Source organism: Calypte anna, chromosome 11 (assembly GCF_003957555.1).
Source record: "Calypte anna isolate BGI_N300 chromosome 11, bCalAnn1_v1.p, whole genome shotgun sequence".
Lineage (NCBI taxonomy): Eukaryota > Metazoa > Chordata > Aves > Apodiformes > Trochilidae > Calypte > Calypte anna.
Window position 1 is genome coordinate 16,805,038 of NC_044257.1, and position 19,884 is coordinate 16,824,921.

Here is a 19,884-nt window from a genome sequence, read left to right on the forward strand (position 1 = left end):
TAGCCTAGAAAGAACCAGCTATGCTGCTACCTTCAATCACAGAAAACCTGCCCACTGAAGTGTTTTGGGGTGAAAAGTAGCTTTGTGCCACCCACCCTCCCCAGATACAGTCTGAAAGGTGTCTGCTTGTGAGGGGTTTTGTAAAAAAAAAAATCCTGGCTGATAGTTTCCAGTCCTCAAAGAGAAGTCTCTGCCTTCTAGTGGAAGGGAAAGGAAGTCTGGTTGGTTGTTTTATGTGGAACTGCAGAAACTGAACAATATCCCATGCCATGAACTTAAGTCTGCTCAGTCAGTGCCTCAGTGGAGGAAACCCCTGAGACTCAGAGGAGGAGTTGGAGAATATCAGACCAAAACCCAATCACCACACTTACAACATCATATCCTGGCTGGTTACACAGCACTCCTACTTCCTACCATTTAAAGTCCTTATTAAAATACAGAGAGAAGACAACTGTACAAAAGCAACGGTGTAAATCTTTTAATGCTTATAGTTTTTTTCTGTGTGTTACAAACTTGGGAGAATGTCTGCTTTAAGCAAATACAAGGTAAAAGGAGAGGAGCTGAGGACCTTCAGAGCATACTCTGGGCTGAACAGACAGCACATATGCCCCCATCATTAGTTCAGGGAGCATACAAAGTGCACAGCATGGTTCCAGGATGCCTGGCTGGAGTGATTTCTTCATGCTCTCCTCTCAAGGTTAAATTCATATTGTTTAATATAATTTATTTTTTTTTTAAATCAGCTCTACACTAAGGCACAAGGGCAGATTTTTCATAGGGAGCCAGTTTGGAATATTCTGAATAACATCAGATGGGGGAAAAATGAAAAAAGATCACATACAAGGAAACACTAAGGGAAAGGATTTGAAGGAAGGGCACATAAAGCAATTTTATAGAATGTTACAGCACTTTTTTCTTTCTTTAAGCTGCATGGAAAACAAACTCATACTAGGAGAAAGGATTTGATGGAGCCCTTTTCCCCAGGAGGAAAAAGAGTGATGGCTCCTACATAGTAATAACCAAACACAATTTGCAGAGTTAGAAATGACAGCCCCTGGTAGACACAAGGGTTATTTTTCACAAGTTAATTACACATGCAATTAGCAAGGTCAGACTAATAATTACTGATAGATGTGAACAGATTCAAGTAGAAAAAGCCCTGAGTAGAAGAGGTTTTTGATGAAACTGGTAAACAGCCACTAAGACAGAGCAAAACCCCCAGCCTACTCATGACACTTCACATTGTGGGCATCCTTTTCCATAATGCAGTAGTGATGAATAGTGAGGGATCAAAGTTTACTGTACAGCAATCCTCTTTAAACACGTTACAGACATCACCTAGATTTATTTTTATTCCCAATTAACTGTGGATGCTTCTTTCTTAATCCTTTTTACAGCCTGATCTTTTACTCCAGTGAGCCTACTAAAGAAGGGACCTCCCCTAGAGAATTTCTGCTGGAGGTATGGCACATTTTTAGGATAAGTTTGGCTGGATGCCTCCCAGTGGCTGAGTTTAAAAAGGAAATTCTGCCTCTGAAGGCAAACTTGCACAGAAATATCTGAAGTATTTTAAGGTGTAGTGTAATATTATGAAACTGGGTGCTGTAGAGGTAGCATTCTGGACATCTTACAGCTCACAGAGAAACTTGCTGAAAATGTGACTTAGAAAGCATGAAAATTTAATGCTTTAAGGGGAGCAATGCAAATTAATAGCATCTTTCAAATGGAATCATGGGGACTATTCTAAACTTACCAATATAAAATGTCATTACATTTTGCAAGCTTCACTGACTGATTTCATTGCATGCAAATATGTGCAGCTGAGGTAAAAGAGCTTTAATCAGTGCCTTGAACATTCTTTGTATAAATACATATAAATTCTCCAATTCAGTAAGCCATACTGTCATAACGACTTCTTTTGGTTTTAATTGTGTATGCAGAGATAATCTAACAGGAATGCTAGAAAATTCATACTCTGATAGAACTTAGAGATGTCTAATAATTAATTACCTAGTCATTTTTTTCCTGTCCTCCTCCTCAAAAAAAAAATCCCTTCAGGCAGGGTATTGTATTGGACCTAAATGTTACATAAATACATCAGCTCTGTCCCATACAATTAGGTCAATGTAAGGAAAAAACAAATGAGGAAGAAGGAACATTTAACACCCAGGAGAAAGAGAAAAATGAGGGGGTTTTGTGATCCTTTTTGTGATTCTTTTAGTAGTTCTCATCATCCTCATCCTCTCCAGCAGGCTCCCGTAGCCCTTCGCTCTGCCGACATTTTCCTGTCATTTCTAGCAGGGCCTGAGCCTCAGGATCCACATCCAGGATACTCTTCTTACCTTTTGTCTGCAAAATAACATTAAATAAGAGTCAATTTAACATTTCATTATGACTGAATCAGTATCAGGCTATAAGGAAGAGGTAATACTCCAGGGTACACTTTCCAAGGAAGGCGTTTAGGGTTCACTGGGATCCATCAAAAGGTTTTTATTGCTGCAGTTACACAAAGCAGCCATAAACCTTTCCTGAGATGAAACTCAACTCTTTCAAGTTCAGTCAGGTTACAAGGCAGCCAGAACCTCCTGGTTAACCTGACCTCAGTTGGAAGTGCAGATGTGAGCTTCTTTTTACAGAAGAGATTCGAGGGCAATTCAACATTTTTTGTAATTGTTCAGGCAGTTTAATAAGAGAATAAACTGCAAGGACAGAGGAGACTGAAAAGAAGTCTCCTACTTATTTCCAGAAATAAAGCAGGTGCAGGAATCTAGAATTAATCAAGTCACATACAGTTATCATAAAAGAACATAAATTTAAAGTTACTGATTAAGAAATCTTTTGGTTTCTCTTCCTGAGCTACAGATGAGGCTTTACCTCTGAGCTTCCAGTGCTTCCTTTATGCTTTACAAACACTGGGTTTTACTGAGCCCCTGCAAGGAGGTTTCTTATGGAGATCATTCCTCAATATCACAAAGTCTTTTTGAAATTCAGAATGAGGCCCTGCTCTTCTGACTCTGTCACCTCCTGGCTCCAAACTGTCTGTCTTGTTGGCATCCTTACAGTTCCACTACTGCTATGCTAAAAAAAATACAGGACCAGGGGGCCAGTTAAAAAAAAAAAAACATTATTCTTTACAATAAAGAGACAGTGTTTCACTAGAAAACTGCAAGTTTTGCATGTCCACCTACCCCAACACGTTCAGGGAGGTCTCCCACTGCCCAGACTTCCATGGCATCCAGTGTGAATTCCTCCTTTGCTGACAGCTGGGGGCTGTTGTAGGTGGTGCAGCGAGGTTTGGCTTTGCTGTGTCCCTTCCCATAGTCACTGTCTATCCAGAGCCCAAAGTATTCATGCTGTCCTCCCATCCCCTGGGAAGCAGAGCAGAGCACTGAGCAGGTGTAGAACAGACTGGGAAAGTTAGGAACCCAGAGTATAAATTGTAATTTTTCAGGATTTGTGTCCCATTTCCACAGGCAGGTGAAAAAGCTCAGGTTTCTGTACCCAAATCCACTATTCTTAAAGATGAACAAGGATTTCCCTGAGTGCTACTGTCCTCCCTCTAGACTTTACAGAACCCCAGCAGCTGCAGCCACTCCAGCTGTGTGCTGTGCCAGAAATCCAGCTGACTGGCTTTTGTTTCTCAGCTACTACTATTTCCATTTTAAACAGAGTGAAAGTGCTCTGGGTTTTTTCCTCTCTTCCATTTAGAAAAATATCTACTGAAAGAAATCATGTCATTTGATGCTGTTTGCTTTCTCTAGAGCAATTTTACTCCAGACTGCTGCATTTTCCAAAGTTCTGGTCTCATCATGCCACAAAAAATGTAAAGCACTTTTCTAAGTAGGTAGTGCTGCAGTCCTGTAGAAACCTCTGCATCTGGAGAGCTCATTTGTGGACTTGAGTAAAAGGCCTTTCTGCCACTGGAATCCCACACCAGCAGCAGCCTGCATCCAACTCCTGAGCTCCAGTTCTGTAATCCCAGTTCTCAGCTTTCCATAATGTGAAAAGCAACTCCAGTGGCTGTGAGAACAACCAGTGGAAGGATCCTCCCTGACATGGATCCACTTGGCCTGGGCTGCTGCAGTGCTGTGGATACCTGGTGACCACTCTTCTAGCAAACAGACTTCTAGAAAGGGCTTGCATGATAAACAAACATGGCAAAAAGATTTCCTTCCAGAACCTTCATGAATGTAACCCACATAAATCCCACCTCCTTGGGGTAATAAACTCCATCTTAGCTGACTCAGTGCTTCACTATACCTACCAATGTAAAGAAAAGTGTAGACTCTGTCAGCACTGGAAGTGATTCACCAGCACCACCCCTAGTTCACACTTCACACTTTAATGGGAAGAAAAACCCAACAAATTCTCCTAGTAAAACTGTGGCACAAATATCAGAGAGGAGGGATGAAAAAGTCTGCAGAGAACAACAAGGGAAATAAATCTGCTCACAGGAACAGAAGCAAAAAACCAGAAAACACTTCCCCACACCAGCCACAAATCCAGCTTCTTGAATTGTCATTTCTTTCTACTTACAAGTCCATTGGGCATTGTTTGCTGGCCATGGTTCAAATACATGTAGTGATCATTATACCCTGTGTATGTGTACACAGCAAGAGAGGGGAAAATGGAAAACAGAAAGCATCTGTTGTCACCTGGAAAAAGAAAAACATCTGAGGTCAGACAACAAGCCAAGCACTAAACTTGCCTACAAATAGGACAGAAAAAAAAAATTATTGAAGGAATACAGCTGAATAAATCAAAGACAGCAGCTATGACCTCAGCCAGCCAATACCTATCTCTCATCAAGATCTGGAGCTATTGTTTATTCTCAGTTAACTCTGTGCAGGGTCACAGAAATCAATGTGGTTTTATGGCTGTGACCAAGGGCAGAGTCAGAGGCATGACCAGCACAGCACAGCACTGGGGAAGGGTGCACCCATCACAGGCTTGCAGTGCCTCATCTAAACCTGGCCAATCACCAGACCTGTTCAAACTGATGTGAGTGCTGACATCCTTAGTTCTGACTGTCAGATACAGAGATCCCTGCAGGGTCACTGATTTAGAGCACAATTTTCATTTTTTGGCATCCAGAGGGACCTGTGGTGTGATTTTCTGGTACCCTACGTGCCATTCTATCAGGGAAAAAATACAAGGGAAGTTTTGTGTAATGTCATAGAATATTATATTTATTGGCTGGGGTCATTATCAGATTCTCAAATACCAATTAATATAGGAAATGAGCAGAAATGAGGCTTCCCAGCAGGGCAAATTATACAGAGTCCACAGTTGGGTTTTTTTTTGGAACGCCATCACCAAAGTTCCTACCTAAGAGTTACAAAAAAACCCTCCTCTCTTCTTGTCAGAGGTTTCAAAGGAACAAATCATTCAGCTTGACCAAAGCATCCTTTTGGGGCTGGATTTTAAAAGGAAAACAGTGCCCAAACAGCAACAGGAGGAGTAACCTGATGTTTGGCTCAGCTGTTCTGAGATAGAAGGCTGCCATCTGCTGGATACTTTATCTATAAACTCTAATTCCTCATCTTTGCTCTGTTTCCTTCATTTTTACACATCATTTTCAGCCTCTGCAGCTCTGGATTTCACTGAAAACTTGTGCCATGATCAGTAAGTCTTGAAATTTGAAAAAACTGATCACACAACAGACAAACTGTAATATGCCTAAATGGGTACAAAGCAGGAATAATTTAGCACAGATTTTATAATTTTTTTAAAACAACTGCTCTTTTTGCCCCAGGAAAATACACTTGGAGTGTAAAAGCAGTATGTGTCACAAAAGTAAAGTGTCCCTGAAGTGGACAGTATTCTTGTACCTCTACAGAACAGGCAATGTTTAGCAGAGCCATCAAAGACTCTAAAAAACAAAGTGAGTTTTACCTTGAAACTGTGGCTTCACTTCCCAGGAGTGAGATGCAAACCCACCAAAGATATAACCATCTGAGTCCTTTAAGATCACAAGGCAAGGACCTCTGTTGACTACATGTGCACATAACTGTGAAAAGCTCTCTCCATGAAATCTAGAAGAAAACAGAAGGTGCCACTTGTGCTGCAGCTCTGCAGGCAGGTGGGAGTTGATGTACATGATGGATGGGAGGTCAAAGAGACTTGCAAGTCCTCTTCCTTTGATGCCTTTGCAGCCTGGGACCAGGTTGACTGTGTCTTTGGTTTGGTCCAGGAGGGAGTGCAGAACATGGAGGCCTTGCCTGACAACAACACTGAGGAAAACTGAGATCTGTGGAACTCGGTACACCCAGTCCTGAATGACACTTTGATCAAAATCTGTCTCCATCAGCTGAGGACCCACAGGTTTTGTCCCATCTAAATAAGACACAAAGAAACAGCATGAAGCCTCTTTTCACTCTGGAAAAGAATCAGTTGATTTTTTAAGTGTAAACACAGTTTTCCTTTATTTTAATGGACCTGAAATCACGGATGAAAGGAACCAGAAACAGTGAAGTGTCAACTACATTAAGCAGATGCATCCAGAGAACTGAGAAACATTTGCCTGTGACATCCACTGGTTGGTCTGTCATGGTTAAGAAGCTGGTGACAGCACAGGAGATGCTCTTTGCAAGACAGCAAAATATTATTGCAAGAGTGCAAAGGTAAATCTGTGGTTTGCAAGAGGACAGCAATACCTGCACATGCATCTAAATGCCCATTACCTGCAAGTCAGGTAAAACAGACATGTTCCAGGACAAAGAGTTTTGCATCTCCACTTAAACCAGGACATCAAACCTAAACTCACCTGAATTTAAGGAAGGTGGTAAAGTAAAATAAATAAAATTCCCAAGTAATTAAGGAAGCACTAGGTTTGAAATCTTGGTCTCAGCATTTCAATTCAAAGAGGAGAAATATTCTGGTGAGACAGTGATTACCTGAGCTCTGTGCCCTTCTGGGATACACCACACTGTGGCACTTACCTGCAAACTTTAATTCTGATAGCAGCTGAGTAGCCAGAGCCTTTACTCCACTTGTAGAATCCCTAGTATTCTCCAAACTCCAACCTTTCAGTTCCTTCCTGTAATTCAGCACGTGGACTACAGATGTGATCAGATCCTCTGTGAACTAAAAAGGTTAAAACATCACCATTTTGGCATTTCTTAAATAAAATTACCAAGAACCTCAAAGGACTTTCTGGGTAAAAAAGTCAAGTAGTACTAATGCTGTAATAGCAGTGACAGAAACATCTCATGACAAACCAGAAATAACAGAAATGCAGTTTCAGTGTCATAGCTCTTGATTGGTATCCTTTTTCAAGACATTTTGGAAACGTTACTTCACAAAGCATCTCCACAAAACATGGCATGAAAGAGAGAAAGGAGGTCCAAACACTGCAGCAGTAAGAGCTGCTTGTGAATTACTGGTTTGTGAGATCTCACTCTCCCACCTTGCAAGCTCTGTGTTTGATTCACCCACCTATCCTGCAATTCAAGCTCTAGAAACCATTTTGCTGAGTTCCCAGAAGCACCAGATACACCAAAACCCTTACTGGCTCTTAAATCTGCACCCTTCAGGTAAGCCTGTGAACCATCAACTAAAACAATTACTGCATTCCCCAAAAAACTGATCCTGGCTCTCAAAAAAACTTTTTTTTAAAAACTCATAAGTCAGGAATCAATGTTGAGAATCTTGTGCTCTAAAAATACATTTTTAATACAATTTTAATTTTAATTACCTACTCATCTGTTCTCCTACTGTCCCCCCAGCACACATTCAGCTACCTGTGTACCTCTTGGATTTGCTTGCCCTTCACGGGTCCTTTTGTCTTGGAGATCATTCTCATGATTATGGTAATCTTCTCATCTGCATTCCCTTTTAAGAGGTTTGACATAAAAATTACAAACTGCTCCTTAACAATCTGCTCACACAGCCCAGATGGTTTCCCAGGCAGGTCAATACTTCTCATCCCATTGTATAACCGAAGACACATTTGCTGTGGCAGTGGCTCCCGTGTAAATGCCTGCAGAGAGAAAACACCAAATAACATACTTTAAAAATTAAGAATAAGTAACATATTCCAGCTAATCTGAGCTGAGATATACAGCTGAGATATTCCTACATGTGAATATGAATACATATTCCTACATATGAGAGAGATTTCAATATGAAGTAGCTACTATCAGCAATAAACCTGTCAAAGGACTGGTTTTCCATGATGAAAAAAATACTCTGATTTTTATAGTAGCTCCTTTCCAATACAATTTAGTGACTGAAGTTGATACTTTTGGGTTTTTTTTGCTACAAATGCCATGGACTTAAAGAAAACCAAACCACTGGAAAGTTTTAACAGGATATTTGCAAAAGGTTTCCATATAACTCCATATAAAGTTTTACAATTCTGCCAGTCCAACATTTACAATTGTTTTACTCTGCTTTTGGTACTGGAGCTCACAGATACTAAAACCAAAAAGAAAATAAAGTTCCTTCCATCTCTCAGTTTTGGCCTCAGTACACTGCAGGCAATGTGGTTAAACCCTACATGCAGACATAGAAAAAAAATTCTGAGAAGTTTTGCATAGCAAAATCTAATTCTAGCAGGGAACAAAACTGAGATCACCCAATTTTTATAAGGTGTCTCTGCTGTTAAGACAGTCAGAATCAAAAAACCTTCACCAAAAGTGCAGAATTGGCCCTTTTAATGGAAATCTAAGTGGTAGACATCATCATGCATCACAGCACTGTGGGAAACATCTGGCTCTGGATTCAAGACAACTGCCACAGCATTCAAAATAATGACAGGGTTTAAAAATAAATCATCCCAAACATATCCACACACAAGGAGATGATCACACAGTGTCCTTGCCATGCAAAGCCCTGTGTGTAACATGCTGAACATCTGACTTGACTCTTAGGAACAGCCCCCTGGGAACTGTGCTGAAAATCCATGGAGCCCCACCTGGGTAACAGCACTCCAGCTCTGTTCACCATTATCCATCCCATTCCCAATCTATTTTTGGCTCAGTCCCACTCCTGTTGAAGCCACCAGAGCTTTGCTGGTAATGGCTGTTGCTGTGCTTGTAGGATGGGACCCAATGTGCCAAGCCCTGCTCTGCTTTTGTTGACATCAGTGGTAAAACTCCCATTGATTTCCACAGAAGCAGAATGAGCAGCCAGAGTCTGGCACATTCCAGTGGGAGGGAGGGATGCTCACAGGGGGGGTTCATCCCCTTCAAGGGGATTTCTGGAAGTGCTACATGAGCCTGAGGTGAGAGAAGCTGCAGGGAACATGATTTAAAACACCCTACTCCAGGGCTTTTTGCTTCATGCTGGTATTACCTACCTACTCCCTACTCTTTCCCACCCACCACTTAAGTTGTGCTGTTCTGTTCTGCTCACAGCTATTCCAGGGAGCAGTCCCATGGTGGGAAGGAGGACTGCAAAAAGGGAAGCTTCCATAAACATCTAACACACACCTCTGCCAGCTTAAAATCCTTCTCTTAAATGGCCTCAAGAAAATATCTAGAGATACCTGCTCTACCTGCTTCCTAGCTGCACAGTGCAGCCTTTTCTGGTTCAGAGGCCATGGAGTTTCCTTCTAGTAAGGACTGAGCCTGAGCAAAGGACAAGAGGTTATGTTATACTTGGGGCCCTGTCAATGTCACCAGGTTGTTCCAACTCCATCTAGTTCAGGCATGAGCATAAACACCCATGAGGCAGGCATGCCAGCACCACAACAGTCCCTGCACTAAGGAATCACACACCTACAGGCTGTCTTTCAAAAGATTTTTTTTCATTTAAGTTGGCAACCAAAAGGGCAGGATGGGAAAAGAGAAATGTCACAGTGACCTGGGGGCAAAGCCAGAAAGAATTTCTTCCAGGTCCCAGTAAAAAAAAACAGACACCAAGGACCAGGTTCTTGGTCATATTAGTGCTGGAAGGTAGGGCAGCAGCAACACTACTTCCAAACTGGTGACAGCTAAGAAACAGCCAGGCAAATGCACTCCTAAATAACTTAAAATACCTTACATCTCTCCTGGAGTTTTAATTTGATTCCATTAACTGTGTAGCACATATAAAAAAAAAGTCACTTTCAATACTGTATTCATTTGGCTGCTTGGCTTCTGCCTAACTGAAGTTATCAAGTATTGCAACAAATCAATTTCCCCATCTTTCTTGATTAGAAAATGAATGCAAAGCTAATCAGAAAGCATAATGTATCTTAATTAGATAAAACAGGAGCCACAGCTTAATCAATCAAAATTGAACCCTCTCCTTTTAATGCAAGTGAGAAGATCTGAGATATAAAAAAATATAACCAAATACAAGCTGGCATGGTGACAGCTTCTCAAGAAAATGTGTAAATAAGCACATAAGTTGAGACTAGCCATTTTTTAGGTTTCTGAAAAATATATTCCTATGTCCCAACTTACTTCAGAATCAGGAAAGCTTCAGATGGACCCAACAATGCAGTTTCAGAGATAAATACAAACCTGAAAGTCAGTACTCATACTGTAGGAAAAAGTTAAATACTCATGCTGCCCCAAAATGTTAAGTATTGAATTGAGATGAGGAATCCTTAGAAAGTAACAATTGTCACATCTTTAATTTCTCACTGGAATTATATTCAATGCATTATTTCCCAAATATATCAAGGATAATAGAATGTCTTACCTGTAGTGCTGCCAGAGTCACAGTTTTCTTTGTAGCTTTGCCATTTTTTGTTCCAGATGAGCCACTCGACCCTGATAAGGTATCAAAGAGTCCATCAATGTCAGACTGCTCCTCAGGAAGAAATCTGGAAAGGTGATTTTGATAGACACTGCTTTCTGCATTTCCCATCTTTTCAACCTGAAGCAAAGGAAAAGGAATTAAAAAATAACCAGTAAGCACAGAAAGGTATCACAATATCCATGAAAGAAACAGACCAACATACCAGTGCAAGTTATACAAGAGGAGCAAATTAATTGCTTTCCAGGAGACTATTGCTAAAATAATGTTTAGTTTCTGTAGTTACTGAGACTTCATGAAGTTGAAGAGTAACTGTGCAGCAGAATATAACAATCTGCCAGCTCACTGCTAAGACCACCCTGTTTACCACTTCAAACCTCATTCAACTCTTATCAAATGGAAAAACCAATATGATCCAAAGATTAAATTAGCTTGGGCAAAGTGACCATGAGTCTGTCAGCTGGAATGCATCAGTAACATGAAGAGCCATGATTATGGATTATTTATGACAGATTATGCCACATCTTTCTGATGCATTAATAGACTGATGCTAAATCTGCCAGTAACACGTAGCACTACACCACCACCACTGTGAAGTCTCTGAAGATGACATGAGAATGTTTTTTTCTAAGGATTTAACACAAAAATCATGTAAAGAGCTGCCAAGAAACACAGCAACAGAATCATTTAGGAAGACAACTCAAGACTTGTCAAAACCACTTCATATGAATCAATAAATTGCTGAGAGCTGGTACCCACAGAAATAAGGTTGGCAGGGGCTACTGCCTTAGAGTTTGCTTGTTTTACACACTGAATGATATAACTGTGATTCCTCTCACTGCCCCAGAATTCACCAGTTTTAGGGATACATCATTTTTCAATGTTTTCTGAACCACATGCTGGGACTTTTTCCCTGGACCAGCACAGCACCCAAGAGTGCCATAGCAGGGCCTGAAACCCCACATTCCACTGGGACAGCAACACCAGTCACCAGTGTAAATGGTCCTCCAGTCCTCCCAGGGTGACAACATAAAGATGAGGGATGGGATAAAACATCTTTTTTTGTCGTTTTCTCTCCACAAACTCCAGGTCCTTTCTGGCTCTCACTTTTGGTTGGAGGATTCCCAGTTCCAGGGGAATTTCTTCTTGCAGATCAACCCTTCAGCTGACCCAGGGCTGTTTTTTTTTTAGCCTCATCCCATCTTTCCATGGTTATCAGACCCTGACTTTGCTAAGACACAAGAACCTGGGTTGGGCTTTTTTACCTTCACTCAACACCACAGACCCCAAATCCCTGTTTGCCCGTGAGGAGGAAGGAAAACGTCGATCGTGGGGTAAACATCCACGGGTGAATGGAAACGGCTGCAACCTGGAAGACAAACAAACCATCCAGAAATGATTAATTTAACAAGAGAACCTCTGGAGAAAAGGGTTCCCTGCTCCCTCAGCCCATGAAGCACAAACCGGAGCTGGGGGGGGGGGATGGTTCCGGTCCGGTCCCGGCGGGGCTGTTCCGGTCAGCATCCGAACAAGCGGTGCCAAGACCCAAGGACGGGGGGTGTGTGTGTAAAACTCTTCAGATTTAGCCATTCTGCCCGTTTATTTTATTTCATTTTACCCCATCCCTCCCCACCCGCAGCTGACAACATCCGCGTCCCCTTCCTTCCCATCCATCGCAGCCATGGGCGCAAAGCGACGGACCCCAAGCTCCAGGAGGGGAGGATACGGACCCAGCTCTCTCCTTACCTCCAAGACACCCCCAAACCCCCTCTACACCCCCCGAACCCTCTTTCTTTCCCTCAGAATCCCCCACACACCCCGGTAGCTGAGGCCCGGGCCCCCTCGGCCGGGGCGGAGCAGAGAGCGGCGGGGGCGGAGATGGCGCCGAGCGGGGCCGTCCCCTCAGGAAGAGGCGGAGAAGAACGGGCACCATGAGCCGTAAAACATGAAGGGAAGAGGCGGATATACCCTTAATCCGATGTGGAAAGGGTTGAGGAGGAAGCTTGCGAGCTCTGGAAGTTCGGGAATCCGCAATGACCCCTCTCTCTTGAGGGTTTTTTCCTCCTGAGCGGGCTCCCTCCTCACAGGGATTCTCCTCTCCCCGCGGCTCTAAAACGGGGTTTAAAAACAAGGTGAAAATGCAGCCCCGGCTTGAGGAAAAGAAAATCCCCACCTTGTGCTGAGGGTTTTAAAAGTGTGGATTCCTGGAAGGGATGTGGGAGAAAGCGTTTATGACCCTGGTCTGAGCTGGGAAGGAAAAAGGTGGATGTGTAATTGGATGTGTAATGTATATAAAGGCACGTATGGATGCAGGTGCTGGTAAATTTCCATGGGAGTGGAGAGGAAAACAAAAACTTGTGAATGAAGAGGTGAAACTGGGGTCTCAGGGCTGGCAAAGACTTCCCAAGGGCAGAGGGACAGACACAGAGCTGAGGAATCAGCCGGGATAGGGATACTGAGGAGAAAAATGACAGAACTGGGCCCAGTACTTGTTCTTTTGGTTTGTTTTGTTTGGGGTTTGGGGGTTTCTTTGTTGTTTTGTTTTGGGTTTGGTGTTGGTTTTTTTCATCTGTTTGTTTTTGGGTTTGTTGTTGTTTGGTTTGGTTGTTTTGGGGGGTTTTTTTGTGGGTTTGTTGTTGGTTTTGGGGTTTTTTTAACAATTTTCCCACTGGGTTACATTACTCCAGGAATTGCTCCCTTTCTCTTTTCAGCCACAGGATTTGGTTCCTGTAACATATCAGAGCCTTTTTTGCCTTCCCAGTCCCGATTCCTGCAGTGTCCCTGACTCTTGGTTGGTTTTTTTGCCTCCAGACCTGGTGTGGAGCCTCCTTCCAGCCTTGGGGAAGCTGTGCAGATGCCCACAGAGTTGGTGGTGTTTGCATTTCTGCAGCCAGATTCCATGGAACAGGTTAGCAGCTTTGGCATCTCAGTGCTAGTTGTAATCTGATCCCAGTGTTTTCACTCCAAGCATCTCTATACGCAGAAAATTTTCCCTCCTAACCATGACAGAGCTCCAATCTTTTGCACCTAGTAAAAATCACAATAAAGCTGCAAAAATACCCTTTGAAAAAAAATATAATATTTTTTATACTTGTTGTATGCAAAACTTCACAAAAACCTGCAAAATATCCTTTTTGCTGCCAGCTCAGAGTTCATAACACATTGACCAGAATTCCATGATGGTCACGTTTGAATAAATAGATCCTGATTCAGGGCATCACTGGAGTCATGGAATCAAACTGTATCAGCATAGGACATAGGACTTGAGGAAATGAATGGGGAATTCATGTAATGTGAACACAAATCCAGCAAAGATCATCTGCAAACTGCTTGAGACTTCTTTGTCCACACAGGGGCATTGTGTGTTTAGAAAGTGAGCTGTGTAGCCTACCCTGAGTGCTTCCAGACTGTTGACTGGGTGTTCAGATTCCCAGGTTTACAGACTGCATGTGTGTGGAAGTAAAAGCTCCTTTAAGGACTTGTTTTCACCTCTTTCCCATTAACTCCACCAACATAATATGGAGCATGACAATAAAACTCTGTTCCTGGGGAACTAGTTGCATAGATAGGCTCCTGCTGTGGGAAAGTTTCCAGGTCACAGCCTAACACCTTTTAAAGCCTTTTTTGCACCAGGAGTATATAAAGTCAAGCTAGAAACCTGGTCCATACAGGTAATGGTTTGCAACACTCTATAACTAACTAGTCAGCTCCTCACAGGTATTTCCAGGTGCTCTAACTGAGCTAGTTAGGTGTCTCACTTGGTTTTTGTCACTCAGAAAGAGAGAATACAGTAAGAAGCAGTTTTAAGGACATTCAAGATTACATTGTATTTAAAAAACGAGGGAGAAGAGAGCTCTGGAAATAATTGTGGCTAATTTTGTGACCTACAGATAGATGTGGTTTTGTTTCCAGAGTGAAAAAAACAAACCCACAAAAGCCCAAAAGAACCATATACCTTTGACTCACATAAAATGGAGTAGGTTTGGGGTTTTTTGTTTGCCAAGACTATAAAAAAACTAAATGGCCTTTGTTCCAGGTAATTCTAACAATATCTTCTTGCAGTTAAAGGGAATTACTGCAAGGCAGCACTCTTGAATGTAAATTATGAGATGTGTGTTTATACCAAGCATGTCTATTTCACCTAGATAATCTTTTAGTTTCTTTAAAATTCTATTTTTCCTGTCTTTAGCTAGTACAGACAGAATTTTTTGCAGCTTGTGTGTATGGATATGTTAAGATTGTGGCAGTGATGTAGAGAATCATTCTGATTCCCCTTTGATATGATACACCTTCAGCTCTGTTCTTATTAAAGAGCAGCTGAGAGCTGCTGCTCCTGTTGTACCAGACCATGGAGACAGAGAGATAGAGATGATTTCTGTTCCAAAGAGCTTATAATTACCTGCATTCACACATGTACTGAGCACAAAACCAGACTTCTCAGGCCACAGGCATCAGAGAATTTTATGAACTCCAAGGAATGGTGATACCATAACTTTTCAGCAGGATATTTTGGGGGTATATTCCCCTTTTAGGGTTTGAGAAGGGGGAGATTGGGACTATACTTCCAAACAAGTAATTTGGCTTCAAAATTACCAGCCCATAGCAGTTATTTTAAGACACATGGGGGGGACTTATTTGATACTGGGAAGTTCCCAGTTCTTAGCATTTTAGTTAACAGTATATTGCAGAACTCTGCCCTTTGCAAAAGAGGTCAAATTTGATGGTGCAGCTAAATTATAAAAGATCCTTGTTCATATTTTAGGGTCTAATGAACACAAAAAGTCATTGTGACTCTTCTTAATGGCATTAAGGCTCTGTTGTTCCTGTTTCCATGTTGATGTGGAGTTTTACAAGCCATCTACAGTCACAGGAAGTGAAATCTTGCAAAAGTTCTGATATTTGATGAAAGCAGTTGTTGGCTCAGCCCACTGATTTTCTTCTAATGTGGCCTCAGCACAAAACTCCTTTGACTTTAAAAGGTATAGTCCAAACCTACACACTGGTGCCCTTTTATATATGTATTTTTCAGCTCTGCATTTCATTGGCTGCTGTGGCAGCTCCAACCTTGCAGTCACTTACCTGATTTGGCTTCTGGTTTTTCTGGGATTGCCATTTATGGGTAAAAGAAAGAGCCTGGCTGTGAAATCAGCACTGCAGCCTTAGGTAGTCACAAAGGAAGTTCTGGGTTTTGCAAGTCTTTGCACTTCCCTTTACAAAAACCTCTGCCTGCTAGTAACCAACTCCCTGCTTTAAATGGAGAAAGAAAGGGACAGAGAGAAGAGAAGAGAAGAGAAGAGAAGAGAAGAGAAGAGAAGAGAAGAGAAGAGAAGAGAAGAGAAGAGAAGAGAAGAGAAGAGAAGAGAAGAGAAGAGAAGAGAAGAGAAGAGAAGAGAAGAGAAGAGAAGAGAAGAGAAGAGAAGAGAAGAGAAGAGAAGAGAAGAGAAGAGAAGAGAGAGGAGAGGAAAAGAAAAGGAAAGGAAATGGAAAAGGAAAGGAAAAGAAAAGGAAAGGAAATTGAAAAGAAAAGGAAAGGAAATGGAACAGGAAAGGAAGTGGAACAGGAAAAGGAAAGGAAATGGAAAGGATATTGAAAAGGAAAGGAAAAGGAAAAGAAAAGGAAAGGAAATGGAACAGGAAAAGGAAATTGAAAAGAAAATTAAAATAAAAGAAAGGAAATAGAAAAGGAAAGGAAATGGAAAAGGAAAAGGGAAAAGAAAGGAGTAAATCTGTTTGTAGGTAAAGATGATGGCATATGAGAAAATGTACTTAGAGAGGGGCTGAAAGCCTCCTGTTCACTGAAAGACTTCACTGGGATGCAGCCTCCATGTCTGCAGCAAAACTGCAGTGCCTTAATATCAAACTGTTGCATGTCTTGCATTTATCTAGATGATGAAGATTCCTCTGAGCTGTGGACAAGATCCTGGTGACTGGGAGAAATGCATCACCCATAGTGAGGGCAAAATGAGGATGATGTTCTGCTCAGCTGCCCTGGCCTTGTCTTTAAAACACTGCAGCAGGTGTTTTCAGAAGGGGATGGACCCAGAGATCCTCTCCATCCTTTTATTATTCTGGGATTTAGAGGTGCTTTGTGGGTAGAGCTGAGTGAAATTACTTCATGGCTAGGCCAAAAAGCTGAAAGGTGTGATAATTTACCTCTGGAAATATTCTAGGGCTTAAGTATGGAGCTCTAATGCAGCTGTGAGGTGGTGACCAGGCTGATTTCTGGTTTCCACATTCAGAGAAATGAAAACCTGGAATGAGAAGAAATACTTCTGGTGCTTTCACCTTGGGAGAATGTGGAGGAAGTGCTCTGTTGTTATGCTGATTTTCTTTAAAAAAAAAACACAACACAACACTGCAAATTATCAGTTAGACAAAATTTCTATATACTTTAAGAATAAAAAATATTGAACCAGGACTGACTTTGCTGTTCTTAAAAGATATTTGTGTCAAGAAAAAGCTGATTCCCATGTCTGTTACGTGCTAGCTTGGTTTCAGGGTATTGAATGGAGGAAGTGCAGGGCAGGTGAAATACAAGAGAAAGTTTTTAGGGGCAGATGATGACAAGAGAGACACAAAGCAGTGTAGCTGTTTGTACAGCTGCTCCTGCTGTGCATGCAGTTGTGGTTGTTCCTGTAACTGAGAAATATGATTGTGCATCAAACTGGAAGAACATCCATCTACAGCAGACTGAAAGGGGGATTACTGGCAGAGAAAATTTAGCTAGGATACAGGACTTGATCCTAGAATCATAGAATCATAGAATTAGCCGGGTTGGAAGGGACCTCAGAGATCATCTAGTCCAACCCTTGACCCACCGGAGCAGTTGCTAGACCATGGCACTGAGTGCCACATCCAGTCTTTTTTTAAATGTCTCCAGGGACGGAGAATCTACCACCTCACCGGGCAGTCCATTCCAATGCCTAATCACCCTCTCCGTGAAGAAATTCTTTCTAATATCTAACCTAAACCTCCCCTGGCACAACTTAAGACTGTGTCCTCTTGTCTTGTTGAAGGTCGTCTGTGAAAAGAGTCCAGTTCCCACCTCGCTACAGCCTCCTTTCAGGTAGTTGTAGGCAGCAATGAGGTCTCCCCTGAGCCTCCTCTTCTTCAGGCTGAACAGCCCCAGCTCTCTCAGCCTCTCCTCATAGGGCCTGTGCTCGAGTCCCTTCACCAGCCTGGTTGCCCTCCTTTGGACCTGTTCCAGGACCTCTACATCCTTCTTAAACTGAGGGGCCCAGAACTGGACACAGTACTCAAGGTGTGGCCTCACCAGTGCTGAGTACAGGGGAAGAATCACCTCCCTGGACCTGCTGGTGACGCTGTTCCTGATCCAGGCCAGGATGCCATTGGCCTTCTTGGCCACCTGGGCACACTGCTGGCTCATGTTCAGTTTCTTGGCAATCCAGACTCCCAGGTCCCTTTCTGCCTGGCTGCTCTCCAGCCACTCTGTCCCCTCCACTTCTGCAGGCTGGAAACTAGAAGGCCTTCAGGTGTTGGCCATTTTAATCTGCTTTTAATGTAGTTTGATACACAGCACTTATTTCATAACAAGGGGCTATGGTCCAGGTTGGTGTTTAAGATCTTTTAAGAAACCACCTGCTGTAATCTTTGTATCAACTGAAGTAAATTTATCAAGGCAAATAATCCTAACAAGGGAACTTTCCCCATGGAACAGTCTGGAATGCTTAGAAACTCTACACAACCGTGCTGTTTTTTCAGGTTTTTTCAGCCCTATTCAAATTAAATACTCCAAACTCTTTTGTATTGTTTGCAAAGGTTTGTAATCTGTGTTAAGGAAAAGCTGTAGAGGAGCAGAGCATGGAACAAAGGAGTCAAATGGGAGAATCTTGTCTCTCACTGAGTATCAACAGGCTTTGGTTTTGTTCCTTTCCTCTTTGTTTTTGGTTTGGGTTAGTTTGTTTTGGGTTTGGGGGTTTTTTTCAGTTTGTTTTATGTTGTGGTTTGGTTTGGGTTTTTTGTTTTTGTTTTAGAATTTTATGATTTGTTCAGGCTATTTGTTCTAATCAGGAAGTTTTCTACAGAGTGGAGCTTTGTAACTTTATCTCTTTCCATATATAGCACTTCAGGATGAAAGGCAGAGGATCCTTTTGCTCTGGAGGGAAACAGAAGGTCTCATTTCCTCTGAGCACAGCCTGCATTTCATCTGTTTCTGTGGTAATGTGGGCAGCATTTGCAGCACTCTGGCCCAGATTTTTTGAAGTAGATATGAACAGAGATGGTCTCACACCATGCTAGCACAGTGGTGCTAGCACAGTGGTGTGGACAGACTGTTTGGTCTCCTGATGGAAAACCCTGGAAATGTTAACAACCAGAAAAAGCAGTAAGGTAGAAATACAGAGAAAAAAAACCAAATCACTTTTGAGCAAACAAAAGAAGTAGCTGAGTAGGAGGTGGGAAAAATCAAGGTAACATTCCACCATTGTTGGCTTCTTTAAAGCATACAGGTCTCTAATAGTAGGAGAAAACCCCTTACAAACATCTTAGGTGTGTAGTTACCAGTGAAGGAATTCTTCTTCAGCAGGACAGCTGTGTTTCTTGGCACTGGACATTATTTGCACCCACCATGTAACAAGAAACCAGTTTTTTTGTCATCTGTTGTATGGTGAACTCTTAGATTTTGAAAAGAAGTGATGGAAACACAACCAGGGCTTGTGTGATTTTAAGAGCCATTGAGTAAACTGAGGAATTCATTGGAATTCTGAGGTGTTTGTGCTACTAGGAGTGCACTGCTTTCCTTGTTACCTGCAGCTTGGCTTCCCCTATCACTACCTTCTTCCCTCCCACCTCAGCTGGACTTTATCTCTTAATTTTGGTTTTGTGCAGTGCAGTTTATTGCTCAATACAGTTCATCTTTTTAACTGCTACCCATACCAAGCCCAGGTTAAGTGGAGTGTGTCCACAGGAGTCCAAAGTCCTTGGCTTGCCTTTCACTGAGTTAAAAAGTGCCCAGGATGGGCTGGTTATTGCCCAGGATGCCTGGTTGTTGCCCAGGATGGGATAGTTATTGCCCAGGATGGGCTGGTTATTCCCCAGGATGGGATAGTTATTGCCCAGGGTGGGCTGGTTGTTGCCCAGGATGCCTGGTTGTTGCCCAGGATGGGCTGGTTATTGCCCAGGATGGGATAGTTATTGCCCAGGATGGGATGGTTATTGTTCAGGATGGGCTGGTTA

General features: G+C 42.3%; 1 protein-coding gene across 3 annotated transcripts; it reads right to left on the reverse strand.

The window, feature by feature from the left end:
• Positions 1-467: 467 nt before the first annotated feature.
• MEAK7 (MTOR associated protein, eak-7 homolog) lies at positions 468-12,597 on the reverse strand. 3 transcript variants are annotated; one of them, XM_030458031.1, is made up of 9 exons: positions 12,507-12,597; positions 11,955-12,058; positions 10,633-10,809; positions 7,751-7,981; positions 6,942-7,086; positions 5,896-6,336; positions 4,537-4,655; positions 3,189-3,368; positions 468-2,349 (listed from the first exon to the last, which is right to left on the reverse strand). In XM_030458031.1, exons 3-9 carry the CDS (start codon positions 10,798-10,800, stop codon positions 2,218-2,220), a joined length of 1,416 nt encoding a protein of 471 aa, XP_030313891.1. In that variant the 5' UTR covers positions 10,801-10,809; positions 11,955-12,058; positions 12,507-12,597; the 3' UTR covers positions 468-2,217. The 3 variants fall into 3 exon arrangements, with proteins under 3 accessions (XP_030313891.1, XP_008489927.1, XP_030313892.1); XM_008491705.2 differs by having other exon boundaries at positions 474-2,349; positions 12,475-12,556; XM_030458032.1 differs by lacking the exon at positions 12,507-12,597 and adding an exon at positions 12,154-12,244 and having other exon boundaries at positions 474-2,349.
• Positions 12,598-19,884: the final 7,287 nt, after the last annotated feature.

Coding starts and splice junctions, on each gene's coding strand:
- MEAK7 (XM_030458031.1), bottom strand. CDS start 10,800: ATGGGAAATGCAGAAAGCAGTGTCTATCAAAATCACCTTTCCAGATTT. Junction 6,337..6,941: donor ATCAGAATTAAAGTTTGCAG/GTAAGTGCCACA, acceptor TGTCTTATTTAG/ATGGGACAAAACCTGTGGGT. Junction 3,369..4,536: donor AAACAATGCCCAATGGACTT/GTAAGTAGAAAG, acceptor TCTGCTTCCCAG/GGGATGGGAGGACAGCATGA.